Raw genomic sequence first — 13,082 nt, 5'->3', positions numbered from 1 at the left:
AAGCCTTAAAATAAATTCCATAGTCTGGACAATGAAAATTAAAGCCACAGTGCTGTAAATATGAAGACAACTTGACACTTTTGTCTTATGGTCTAATTAGTCAAGTGCATATATCCTTAATGTTCAAATGTTACATAGCTAATACTTTTTAAAGATATTAAACATTTCTCTGAGTCTGTTACTCAGAAATACTCTGAAACGTAAAAATAAAGGATTCAAAGCTGGGAACGCTTTGGGTGGGGAATGCAAGCTCCGGGAGGTACCTTTGGCCACTCGGAGAAGGAATAGAGGGTTTTCTCCTGGAGCAGCTGAGCGATGGTGGGAGCCCGAGCCTCCTGCAAGTCCTCCCCCATGTCTCCTACAATGCTCTTGCTCTCCTCTTCTGAGTATTTCCCTGGATAATCTGGGAAGAAAGATTAAAAAAGTTCATTAGGCACTTGGGCGATAGTAGTGATCTGAAAGATCGGGACATCTGATCATTTTTGTAAAAAAAATTAGCCCATCCTGTGCTAATTTATTTTAAATTGAATATTAGTTACCACGCCTTCTATGTCCAGAAGAACTTTATCAGTTAAGCCATAAAAACAAATCCTGCTCCAGGGCTACCCATGCAAATCATCTGATAAGAGTCTGCATCCACATCCCAACAACAAAAGAAAAGAGAAAGGATATTTTTCTGTGTATCCAAGAGTGAGAGGAGATGAATGACCACAAAGAGGCTTTCACACTGGTGTAGTGGACAAGAGGAAATTTGAACACTCTAATACTTTGATACATTTGAAGGGACAGTATATGAAATGTAACACAGCAAGAGAATGATATTAACGATGAAGGATGAAAAGTCATGAAACTTACAACAAAGGTAAAACAGACCTGATTCATGTAAAAAAGGATGCAAAGAAACCTACAACATCTACATTACTTTGTTGATGGAAGGAAATGGACATGCAATTCATTCTTTCAAACTTCAGTGGTGAAAGTTTATTATCAATGTGAAATGGATCTTCAAAGATCCACTTACCAGTAATGACAGGGAATGAAGAGAGGGCAGCAAACTATCCAGGGCAGGAAAAGTTGTGAACCTCCTTTCTTGGTGAAATGACAAGGAATGTCTATCCTCTGAAATGTGCAGATGTCACTTTTGACTGTGCAACAAGTCTCCTAGGGAGCTGCAGAGACCCCTGACCGTAAACAGGGCTGTGCCAGGCCAGTGGATTCAAGGAAAGACAAGAGAGATGAGGCCCTGGCCCTCAAGGCTCTTACAGTTTCATGAGGGAAAGACAGGAAAACAGTGATAATAAATGAATAACTACAATGATAAACCGTGGTAAGTGCTATAAAGGGAAAGAAACAAGGTGCTGAGATAGGGAATAAGGGGGGAGGACCTACTGGCAGAAGGGAGGGTTGCAGAGAGAGCCTCTGGAAGGAGAGAACACTCAAGAAGATGAGGGGGCAATGGGGAAGGGTATTCTGGACATGCTGAGGAACTAAGAGACACCTAGGGGAAAAGTACAAAGATGAGGCTGGAGGGGTAGAATCATCTAGACTATGCTGAGTCCTGTAGGCCATGATAGAAAATTCAAACTTAGATATTCTAGATCCAATGGGGAGCACAACTAAAAGGTTTTAGGCAGAGGAGGTGGATTTATCTTTTAAGGAAAAGCAAATTGATGAGTGAGACAAAACCCTGGAAAAGGACCCAGGAGACCTGGGGGCCTGCCCTGACAGCTGTACCAATTCCTGCTCCTTTAGCTGTAGATTTCTAGTCTCAGAAACAGGGCTAACCCTCCCTGCCCCACCTACTCCACCATATGTGTGGTGGATCCCTTCTGAGGTCTGCAAAACCACTTTTAAAAACAGTGGTGCAAGATACCCCTACCCATGGGTGTGTGTGATGCTCACCAAAGCTTATCAAGGTCACTGCAGCCTTCTACCCCAACTCAACAAGGCTGACACTGGCCCCAAAGGACATGAGCGCAGGAACAGTCCTTCTCTAAACCACACTCTTCTTTACCCTTTACTCACTGACTGTCTGGATCTCCAAGGATTATTTGGTGATTTTCCTCACAATGGTACGAAAAGCAGTATGGGTTTTATAATTCAACACATGACAGCGATCCTTCAGGGCCTGCGTGAGGAGGATGGGCATGGTCGTAGACCAGCTCCCCCGGGTTGGCTGGGGCTACAAGTCGATTAAGCTGCTTTCAATTCAGCTTCTCTGTCCTTATCCCACCTAGCGTGTAAATTTTAATTTGGGTTCAGAACCCTTCCCGTGATAGTCTCTGATCACAATAACTAAAACCAAAGGCAGGGGAGTTTAAAAATAAAAGGGGGCCGGCCCCGTGGCTTAGCGGTTGAGTGCGTGCTCTCCGCTGCCGGCGGCCCGGGTTCGGATCCCGGGTGCGCACCGAGGCACCGCTCCTCCGGCCATGCTGAGGCCGCGTCCCACATACAGCAACTGGAAGGATGTGCAGCTATGACAGACAGCTATGTACTGGGGCTTTGGGGGAAAAATAAATAAAATAAAATCTTTAAAAAAATAAAAGGAAGCTAGTTAACCCAGGGGAGCTTAGCTTAGCTCCCCTCTCTCTTTTCCTCTTTATAAAGTCACTGCCCCAGAAGGGAGAGGCTGTGTCTAAACCCCTGAGCACCACACCCGGCACTGGGCCAGGCATAAACATCCTCAATGATGAGGATAAATACAACCATTTTTTGTTCACCCTAATATGCCTTTGGGTCTGAAGAAATTAAAACAACAGTGAAAAAGTTAAAAACCATTTGTTGCTGCTCAGGATCTCTAATCATTGTATTTATATCCCTGCAAAAGATATAAAAATCTCAGGGTCATCTAGATTCTTAACATTTTGAAATTCCTTCTAACTTAAACGTTTGTCTAAGATTTCCTTAATTAAAAAGATCAAATTTATTTGTATTTTTGTTGTGTTACTTGTAATTTTGTTATTTTTATTTGTTGAGTTACTAAAAGGAATCTAAACCAAATGCACCGATGTTAAATCACAGAGTTTTGACAACGACGTGAATAAACTGCACTATCTTTGCTCACCTTAATCAAGATCACGTTTATTTGTACTTCTGTGGAATTCCTAAAAAATTAACTGCACTTATATTAAATTGCAGGTTCTTGATGGTCCCAGGCTGTTCTACTTTAACGGCTGTGAAGTGCCTTATCTAGTGGAAGAACAAATTGCTTCCCCTTGATGCCATATCTAGCATCTACCATATAAAAGCACTCAGCCCCTGCCCAAATTCCATGGCTGATGCAGCAAAAGGGCTATGATTGTCTACCATCATCCTCGATCTTCTGGAATGACCACAGTTAAGCTACTTTGCCTCATTTTCAGACCAAGGTCTGTGACCTTGGGTTTTAAACACGTTGAGCGTAGGTAGGTACGTTTCAGAAGCCGTAAAACTCTTCACACTTCCCCCTGGCCCCCCCTCCCTGTCATGTGAGCACTGGCTTATCCAAAATACCACAAGATCCCGCAGACTGTACCTTGACTATGGCAGTTTCCATCTCTATCATAATCATCTTTACTCTCAAAATCCATGTCTTCTGACTTGAGCTCACGTCCTTCAGGAGCATATGTAAGGAAACCTTTTTTCCCGTCTGCATTTTCTTTCCAAGGCTCTTTTAAAAGTTCATGCCTCACTTGAAATGGCTCTGAAGGAAGAGCAGGGGGCTCACCCTCCACTGTGATGCTCTTAGCTTTGCTTTTGTACAGGCCTGGGTTATAACCCTTGGGTTTCTCCACGTCTAACTCATCCTTCTCGAGGCCACAAGTCCACCTCTCCATGTGTTTGCAGTGACACTGACAAGCTGCTTGAGGAAAAGGCCCCTGTGGTCCAGGATTCTGGCTTACAGCCTCCATGCTTCCTTTCTTGGCTTCATCTACATGGAAGCCTTGGCTCTTTTCCCTTGGGATATTAGCAGTGGGTTCGGTTAGATGCAAAACCTCTGGCCTTTCCCTCATGCCTGATGCCACGTCTAAGTTTTCCTCCTCATTTTCCTCCTCTTCCTCCTCCTCATCACTGTGGTTTGGATTCAAAATTAATTTACTTTCTAAAGTTTTGTTTTCTAATAAATCAATTAATTGCTGATCTGATGACAGGTTTATTTTGGAGTCACAGACACTAAGATTGCACATATCTACAAACCCACTTTCATTTCCTTGATCCAAGGAACGGGAAGCTAAGCACTGGGCTTCTAGCGGCCTGATGCTTTCAGGTCTCCGCCCTGCCTCATTACAGCAGAGTTCCCCTCCCTTTGAAAGAGATAGCAACAAATGTTTCCCATTTTTTATGTTCATTTGAGCTACTCCTGCTTCTAAACTATCCATCAAAGAGGGGCCTGAAGCTACTTCTGCCCCATGGCCACCAAGCTGGCAGTTCCCATCTTTGCTTGCTGAGATGGCAAGAGCATCTTTTCTGGATTCCGTATTGGTACTTGGGCTCTCCTGAAAAGAGCCTGGCTCTTGGTTGAGAGCCTTTTTACCATACATTATGCTCTGCAAGGACTCAGGTAGTAGACTGTCATCATGGGTGATGGAAATGACATCCTGAACTTTAGAGATAAAGTTTTCACAAGTCATGTCAGATAAGCTGCCCCCAGGCAGACCGAGATGATCATCTCTACCTTCTATTTTCACTAGATTCTCAGGCTCATTTTCAAGGGACTCTGAAGTCCTGCTCATTTGAGTATATGTAAGAGATTCATATAGTTTGGAGTTGGTCTGGTAAAGGCAACAGAGACTTTCTGGCGCCTGGATGTCAGTTCTCTTATGCTGGGCATAGTTTCTATAGGCATCCAGGAAGGACAGCTGGGGGTCAGTCATGATGTAATAGTCAGTGCGGTTCAGCCCATGTTTGGCAGTACCGATGAGCAGGTCTCGATCGTGCTTCCCACACTCCCACCAGACTGGCAGGTAGAGGCTGGGCCTGCAGAGCTGGAGGCGTTCATGCAGCTGAGGACACTTGAGCACTTGCTCTCGGACCTTCCGTAACAGTTCAATGCGGTATAGGGTTCTTGCGGCCCGTTCCTCGGTGATGGGTTCAACGTAGATGGTGGGATCTGGGGCACCTGGAAAGGTAAATGCAGAGCCTATCACGTAAGGCAGCCCTTGGACACTCGCTGCCCACCTGAGTCCCTGCATCTTTGCTCTTACAGTTTAACTCCCTGGTTCCTCAGCATGGCAGTCTTAGGTGTGTGTGCCCCTGCTCAAATGAAAAGCTAAAAGACAAGGGAAGGTTTCTATGAAACAAAGACAGACCCAGTGCAGGTGAAAGAAGTGCATGAAAACTTTCGTTCTGGAAATAATATTAGTTCCCATTCAATAAGCATATACTATGTGCCCTCTAGGCTAGGTACTTTATACATGATATTTAGTTCTCACAAAAGTGCTATGATACCCCATCACCATCCCTGTTTTAAGCATGAGGAAGGAGCCTCAGGCTCAGATAAGCTAACTTGCTCAAGGTGGCAGAACCAGGATTCAAGTCCAGGTCTTGTCAGTGTGACTCCAAGGTCCAGATCTTTCCAATCTATTCAGCCCCGTGGCTTTAATGAAAACACCCTAACCATGCCACACAGGGGCAACAGTTGAGACATCTGTGCACACTGCCATCAGCTCAGAACACATGCTGGACAGGCTCAATGTTTGTTTTAGCTTTCCTAAAATACAATCATATGATCCAGAGCAAGTTTATCTACACAGTGAGGCTGAAGAGGGACTCGGAGGAAGCTGCTGCAAATTCCAGTCAGGAAGAAATGTCTCAGAAGGGGTGTCTATCAGATCAGGAGATGTTTAAATGACAGCCACTTACTTTCTATAGCTGCAAGTCAACACATGAAGAAGTTAAAGTTATTAAGATTTAATCTAAGGAAGGTACAAAGTTCACAGTAGAACAAACTTCTCTGAGATTTAAAAAAAATAAAACTATACTTTGGAAAAGGTAATTAACAGTGGTCTTTCAATACTTCTGTGAGGTTTTAATCTCAATTTTTGTTGGAGTTATATCATTTGGGGAGAGAGATTTTATTTTATGAGGGTGGACCCAATTAGAAGTACACAAATTTGTGAAAACTCACTTGTCTTTACCTGAATTCTTCAGGTAAACTCCACTTTCATAACTATACCTCCAGTAACTCTGTACCCTGAAAACAAGCCTGTTCTCTCCTTGTCTCATCTGGGATAGACTGACAGAGCTTTCTCACCACTATCCTTCCAAGCGGGCAGACGACAGACATTCCTGCACATGGCCACAAAACTATGAAAATAGTGTTCCAGGCTCTCGTCCGACTTCTTGTCCAAACGGGAAATGAGGCGGAACTGTGTCCAGTCAAAGGTCTTCTTCTCTTGATCATAAACAACGCCAAAGGAAGACACTGTTCTGTAGAAGTCTGCCTGCTCTCTCCTGGTCCACCTTGAGATGTAATCAGAAAGGGAGAGTGAGCTGTTTTTCCTTCTTTCTAAAAAAAACCCTAACTATTTATTGAGCGTCTACTAGGAGAGCCCATGAGGTCAGGAAAGCAGCTAGAACTGGTTTGTCTATTCTATTCTTTATTTTTATTTAAGTTAAATTGTGCTGAGAGGTTTATAATAAAAACAGCCTATCATCCTACCACCTCTTTCAAATCTTTCAACTTTTTCTTCTGGTATTTACCTCTTTATTTCTAAATCATGTGTGCATACTTGCTGTCTCTTGATTAATCAATTTTAGAAATTATCTAGTTAATTTCCTCTTGTGAGAGATGAACATTTTTAAAATACTATATATGCTTAAATATTTTGCCTTATTTTTTCCCTCTGTATGACAACATGGAATCAGAATCCTGGAGGGACCTTCCAGACCATTAAATTCACCTCCTTTATTTTACAGATAAGGAAACTGGTCCAGAGAAGAGAAATGACTCCCTCAGCCGCACACCTCCCCTGACCCCCTATCTCACATTGGCTTTCTTTCTGGTTTTATGTAGACAGGTTGCCCATATCAATTATTTTCTCTAGGACATGAGGGTTCTCTGGTCTTTATATCCTGCAGGATTAAGATAATGACTTAAGGGGGGCTGGCCTAGTGGTGCAAGCGGTTAAGTGTGCACACTCCGCTGTGGTGGCCCGGGGTTTGCCGGTTCGGATCCCAGGTGCGCACCGATGCACTGCTTGTCAAGCCATGCTATGGCGGCGTCCCATATAAAGTAGAGGAAGATGGGTAAAAAAAAAAAAAGGAGGATTGGCAGATGTTAGTTCAGGGTTGATCTTCCTCACAAAAAAAAAAAAAAAAAGGAAAATGACTTAAGGGAGTTGAATTATTACACGTCACCACAGTCTTTATGAGGGGCTCTCGGGCATGGTACTCTCCACCCTCAGAGGGAGTAAGGCTAGGGGTGGGATGAGGAGGTCAGAGGAAGAGTGAGGAACAGGGAAAACAGGGCTCTGGTTCCTCTCTTTGGAGCTGTGAAAGATGGGAGAAATATCTTCCTTGAATTACCAACTTTCATAAAGCCAGAAGGAGTACACAGAAGTAACTGAATTCACTTATGTGGTGTTCTTTTTTTTTTTTTTTTTTGGTGAGTAAGATTTGCCCTGAGCTAACATCTGTTGCCAATCTTCCTCTTTTTTTGCTTAAGGAACGTCTATGCCAATCTTCCTCTATTTTGTATGTGGGCTGCCACCACAGCATAGCTGATGAGTGATGTAGGTCCACACCCAGGGGCCAAACCCGTGAACCTGGACTGCTGAAGCGGAGTGCGCCGAACTTAACCACTACGCCACGGGGCTTGGCCCTTATGTGATGTTCTTTTAATTCACTGGATGTTACAGCAAGGATGGAGAGCTATAAAGACCCAAAGAACTGCAGCTTCATTGATATTTTCTGGGGGCATCATTCCTAGCCTGTGCTGGCCTTCTATAGCCATTTTTAGCTAATTCTCAGATGGGCAAGTAACTCCTGGTTATTTATTTTTCCTTCTGGTAATTTTCCCTCTCGGCTTGCATTTTATGGTACTTATTGCTCTCAAAGGCTTGATAACGACTAGTAGCTATAATAAGGCAGCTTCAATGCACACTATTAACTTTGCTGCTAAAACAACATGGTCTGATACATGCCAGTGTGATGTTTTTAAACTACATCCCCAGAGACTGGGGTCCAACTTAGGGAAGAAGGTCAAGTTGGAAAATCATAAATGTCTGGGAATTGTGAACAGAAGGTGCCCTAGATCTCATCAGACTCCCCAGTCAGCACGACAACGTCATCACAGTTGGAGGTTGGATTTAATTAATTCTGGAGACAAACCTAACTTCACATGAGAACATCAAACACACTTGTCCTCCAGCTATCAGCTTCCTCTCTTGTCACCTCTACCCAGTAGGCAGCTCAGCATGCCCTTTAGGCCACTGACTTTTACCTCTTTTGGGCTTCCTTGTTGATGAGATCCATTTCTGAGGTTCTCCTGAACATCTCCTCCTGGATCCAGTATCCTTGGTTGCCTGGCCCCAGAATTTCAGGTCGGCAGAGCTCCTTGCGGTTGCAGCGCTGGTAAACAGTGACCAGACGTCTGAGACGAGCCGTGAGAGCAGATGAAACTGGCCAGGGCGATTTGTCTGGGTCGGAGCCATCCTGGGCTTCAAACATCAGTGAGGATATTAGTATTTACAAACAGAACTAAAACAAAAGCGACTGTTTTTTTTGGTGGTGGTTGTTCTGTTTTGTTTAAATAAAAACAAAGCTGACCCAATAACTTAATCAAAGTAGCTACTGTTGAACAATTAGCTCAGGAGCTAGGCATAGCTGGAAGGGCTACAATTTTGCTTTAGCAACAGCTTTAGGTTGTAGTTGGCTCTGTTATCTCTCAAATACAACTGTGCCTATCTCTGGGGGCAGAACTGATTCGAAGACCTTGCTCTAAGGCATTGGAACAAGCTCTCTCTGTGGCCTTCTCCTTACAGAACTATGGGCTTTTGTGTAGTTGGGCCTTCCAAATGCCAAAGCCTCCATTAACTTGGAATTCAGAAAAACAAACAAACACGAAACAAACCAAACCAAACACCTCTAATTTTTCTCCAAAAACAAAAACAAAAAAATCAATGAAACCATGGTTCTTTTCTCTCTCTCAGACTCCATCCTGACTTCAGATCTTATCATTCATTTCACTTGTGAATTTCAATGCAGGGTGGAGGAAGCCTGCCAGAGCCTGTTAAAGCTCCGTGTGTGACTCCAGGAGAGTCTGATGAAGCTTAACTTACTTGGCTTTTTAAAAGAGTCTCCTTAAAAACCAGCATTTTTTATTACACATGAACTCCAGGGTACCTATAAACTGGGACCTTACATTTCTTTGCCTTCAGAAGGACACAGTCTCACCTGCCCGGCTGTCATCTTTCTTTTCACCAAAAATGCCATCACCTCCATCACAGGAGCTCTCCTGGGGATAAAGGAAGCCATCCCATTAGCAAAACTGCAGTTCATAAGAAACCAACTCAGAGGGCCCCTACACAGAAGGAGTATACATGCACTACAGATATCTCCTGCCCGTGAACATCTCGAAGACCAAGATAGTCCCTGATAAATAAAACTTACTTATGCACAGTCTTAAAAGAGCCAGAAAGCAGTTTATTTAAAATAAGTATTTTTTCCTGGAACCGTGTGGAATGATTCTGCCTGTAGAGAATTAGCTTAAAGAATGATGAACTGGCATGGTCTCCCTGGCAATTACATTTTACATGCACTATTTTAGCTGTGAATTTAAATATTTGCTTTAACATCGTCACTTGCAATTTAATACTGTCACTTCACAAAGGTTTTGTCTGCATTTTTGTGTTTTTTTTTGCTGTGAAAAAATATCACGCTCATGTTCATTATGGTTTGTTTACTTTACAGCAACAGACGCTATTTTCCTAAAACATGACTGCTCTAGACATGAGACCTGATGGCGCAAAACCCCAGGAATTTAAAATTAAAATCACAATCTGAGCCTCCAGAATGTGGAGTACTATCACAGGCACAGAGCTTATCCAAGTTGGAGTATTTGTCAAGCTGGCTCTAATAGATTCCTTTAGAAACCCTTTCTTGGTCTCAGGAATGGAACTTTAAAAAGCTCCTTATATATAGGGCATGTGGCAGCACTTTGGCAGTAGAAGAGATAGTTCTATTTTCCAACTGGACTCCATTTTTTTTTTTTTCTGAGGGAGATTCGCTCTGAGCTAACATCTGTTGCCAATCTTCCTCCTTTTTTGCTTGAGGAAGATTAGCCCTGAGCTAACATCTGCGCCAATCTTCCTCCATGTTGTATGTGGTTTGCTGCCACAGCATGGCTGACGAGTGGTGTAGGTCTGTGCTTGGGATCTGAATCGCGATCCTGGGCCGCTGAAACGGAGTATGCCGAAGTCAACCACTAGGCCACAGGGCTAGCCCCCTGGACTCCATTTTTAACAGGAAAACTCATTGTTTTTTTGACTAGCGTCTGCTGACCTGAATGATGGGAGAGAATAACCCCAGAATCCAAGACTTTGGCCATGTTAGAGCACAGGGTCAGAGGAGAATAAGGATCAGCAAACTGCAGCCTGCAGACTGTTTCTGTGTGGCCCACAAGGTAAGAATGGTTTCTACATTTTTAGAGGGTTAAATAAAAGAAGAATAAGAATATGTGACAGTGACTCTATGTGGCCCCGAGGCCTAAGATATTTAGTCTCTGGTCCTTTACAGAAAACGCTTGCTGCCTCCTGGACTAGGACACACGGCGCAGGCGACCAGTAACCTAGGTACAGTACGAATGGACAGACACCTGTGACTGGCAGTAGTTAAAATTCAAAACACTTTCTTGGGCCCCTAATACCATGAAAGGACCTGAAAGAGAAAACTCTGAGAAGGTAAAGAGGAGCAGGAATGCATATTGTGAACACAGTTCTTTCTTACTAGAATAGTGATAATAGCTACTATGTGTTACTTAAGCACTGTACAAAACTCTCTACATGGCTTATCTCATTTAGTTATCAGAACTGCCTCACCAGGTAGAAACTATTATTATCCTCTTTTTACAGATGAAGAAAACAAGCCCTAGAAAGGTTCTGTAACATGCCCAAAGTCACACAGCTAGCAAGTGGCAGAGCAGGGTTTCAAACACAGCAGTCTGCTGACAGCCTGTACTTTCAACCACTAAGCTATCTAAACAGGAACAAAACGGGAGCCCAGGTTGAAAATGTGTTTCAGAGAGTAAAGCATATTCAGAATTGGAGAACATGTGCTTCATCCCTTTCTTGGCCAAAATTGTTTCCTGCCTTCTAATGTCAGTGCAGAGTGGAAACCTCAGGCTGATATACTGGGGCATTTTGAAGTGGCACTTAAATATACCATTTCATCCTCTCCCACTACTTAGTTAAAAAATAAATAAAAAACAACCAACCATGTCTTATATCCTTTCCTGTCAGAGAGAACATTTTTGAGTATCCTCACAGAATTCGTGAAGATCCTCTGAATGCTGAAATTTATAATTACAGACACTTTCAGAATGAGTAATATTCTATAGCCTATAAAATACGGATTCAGGCCCCAGAACCACCATGCTCTTTACTATGATATACAGGTGGCTCACCATACCCCAAATCCATAGGGGTAGCTCCCAGCTTGGTGTGAGGTAGACACACACGATACATAGGTTTTCCTTCCAGTCCATCTAACAGTTTCTGTTGGTGCAGTTAGTAAACACAAACAATCTTAGGCAAACTCTCCAGTAAGGAAAGAGTGTGGGATCAGCAAGTACCTTTTTCTGCATCCTGCCCTCTCCTAGAGGCACTTCCTCTCTCTAGAGGACAGGATGGAGAAGACGTGGCTGATCAGTAGCCCAACTGAAAAGGATGCCATAATCTTAGTTAATAACTCGTTTAATGTGAAGGTGTGATGTGCTGTAGCAGGGACAGACTGGGATCACAGGAAGCCCTGACATCAGAAGTATGCAGTTGAACACCTAGCATCTCAACTTCTGCCTACGTGAATCGATCTGAAAGAAATGCTCATCTTAGAAGAGGTATGAATCAATCATTTCAGAGTGAAGGGTCCCAGGGAGTTCTGACAACAAGAACGTCAAAACAAAGGCAATCGACTGGTTACAATTTGCAATTTCTCCATCTTGAGCACGCATGTGGTTTGGAGGCTGACAGTCCTCTGCTCTCAAGCCTTGGGCAAGAGCTTCCATCTCCCTCAAGCTCATTTCTTCATTTGCCAAACACAGATAATATTTTATAGGGTGATTGTGGGGCAAAAATTAGTTGATTATGTAAAATGTTTAACCGAATGCTGGCATAAAGCAAATGGCCAACAAATAGCTGCTAGGCCTAAGAAAATACAAATAAACAGTCCCAACTACTAGATTATCACTCAGTATTTCCACCTTTCAACCAAGATGTGTACTCTAAGGAAGGCTTCATAACAGAGTAAAAGAGCAGCAATAACAACAAAAAAGGTCTACTGAGACTCAGGTAAGGTAGCTGCCGATAGCGCACTGAGTATTTTACATGCATTTTTTCATTTATTCATTATAAATAAGTAAATGAATGATCCATTTAGACAGGAGGAAATTGCAGAATGAGGAGATTGATAATTCATCTAAGATTACACATAGTTATTAACTGGTGAAGACGGAATTCAAATCCAGAGGTCTGACTCCAGAGGATGAGCTCTAACCACCGTGTTGTATTGCCTCTGTCTGTGGAAGAGACACTGGGCTGAATCAAAAGCACTGTCAGTAACTAAGTGTCCACACACGTCACTTCTCCCCTGGGGGAGGTGGGGCTCTGCTTCCTTATCTGAACAAAAGGTCCAGTCTCCCTTGCTTATGGCTGCCCCTCCAGGCCTGGCTGCCTCTCCTATTTGGTCTTGGTGTGGGTAGAGGTAGTGGCAGCAGCAGCACAGACCTGGTGGGACCTGCAGACCCAGGGATTTCTTTGATGCTCTTACAAAACCCTAGGGCCAATGCAACAGGCAATGAGCTATCTTCTTACATTTAACAACGAGTGTCTCTTGAGTGCTCGAAACTGCGCTAGGGTGAGGGGCTAGAACAGTGGAAAAGGTGGAAT

At 43.3% G+C, this 13,082-nt stretch overlaps 1 protein-coding gene across 2 annotated transcripts in view; it reads right to left on the bottom strand.

The window, feature by feature from the left end:
- The window catches only part of CHD6 (chromodomain helicase DNA binding protein 6), a 199,106-nt gene that overhangs the window by 14,847 nt on the left and 171,177 nt on the right, over positions 1-13,082 (bottom strand). The window contains exons 28-32 of one of the 2 annotated variants that reach the window (XM_014787440.2): positions 9,376-9,436; positions 8,423-8,639; positions 6,233-6,441; positions 3,515-5,098; positions 264-403 (exon numbers count right to left, since the gene is read on the bottom strand). In XM_014787440.2, coding sequence (XP_014642926.1) covers positions 264-403; positions 3,515-5,098; positions 6,233-6,441; positions 8,423-8,639; positions 9,376-9,436 — 2,211 coding nt within the window. The remainder of the gene's footprint in view (positions 1-263; positions 404-3,514; positions 5,099-6,232; positions 6,442-8,422; positions 8,640-9,375; positions 9,437-13,082) is intronic. The other variant, XM_087445250.1, reaches the window with a different exon arrangement.

The sequence above is a fragment of the Ceratotherium simum genome, chromosome 21 (assembly GCF_057802395.1).
Source record: "Ceratotherium simum simum isolate JZ-2026a chromosome 21, ASM5780239v1, whole genome shotgun sequence".
NCBI lineage: Eukaryota > Metazoa > Chordata > Mammalia > Perissodactyla > Rhinocerotidae > Ceratotherium > Ceratotherium simum.
Note: the sequence above shows the minus strand (reverse complement) of the source record. Positions and strands in the feature narration are given on the sequence as shown.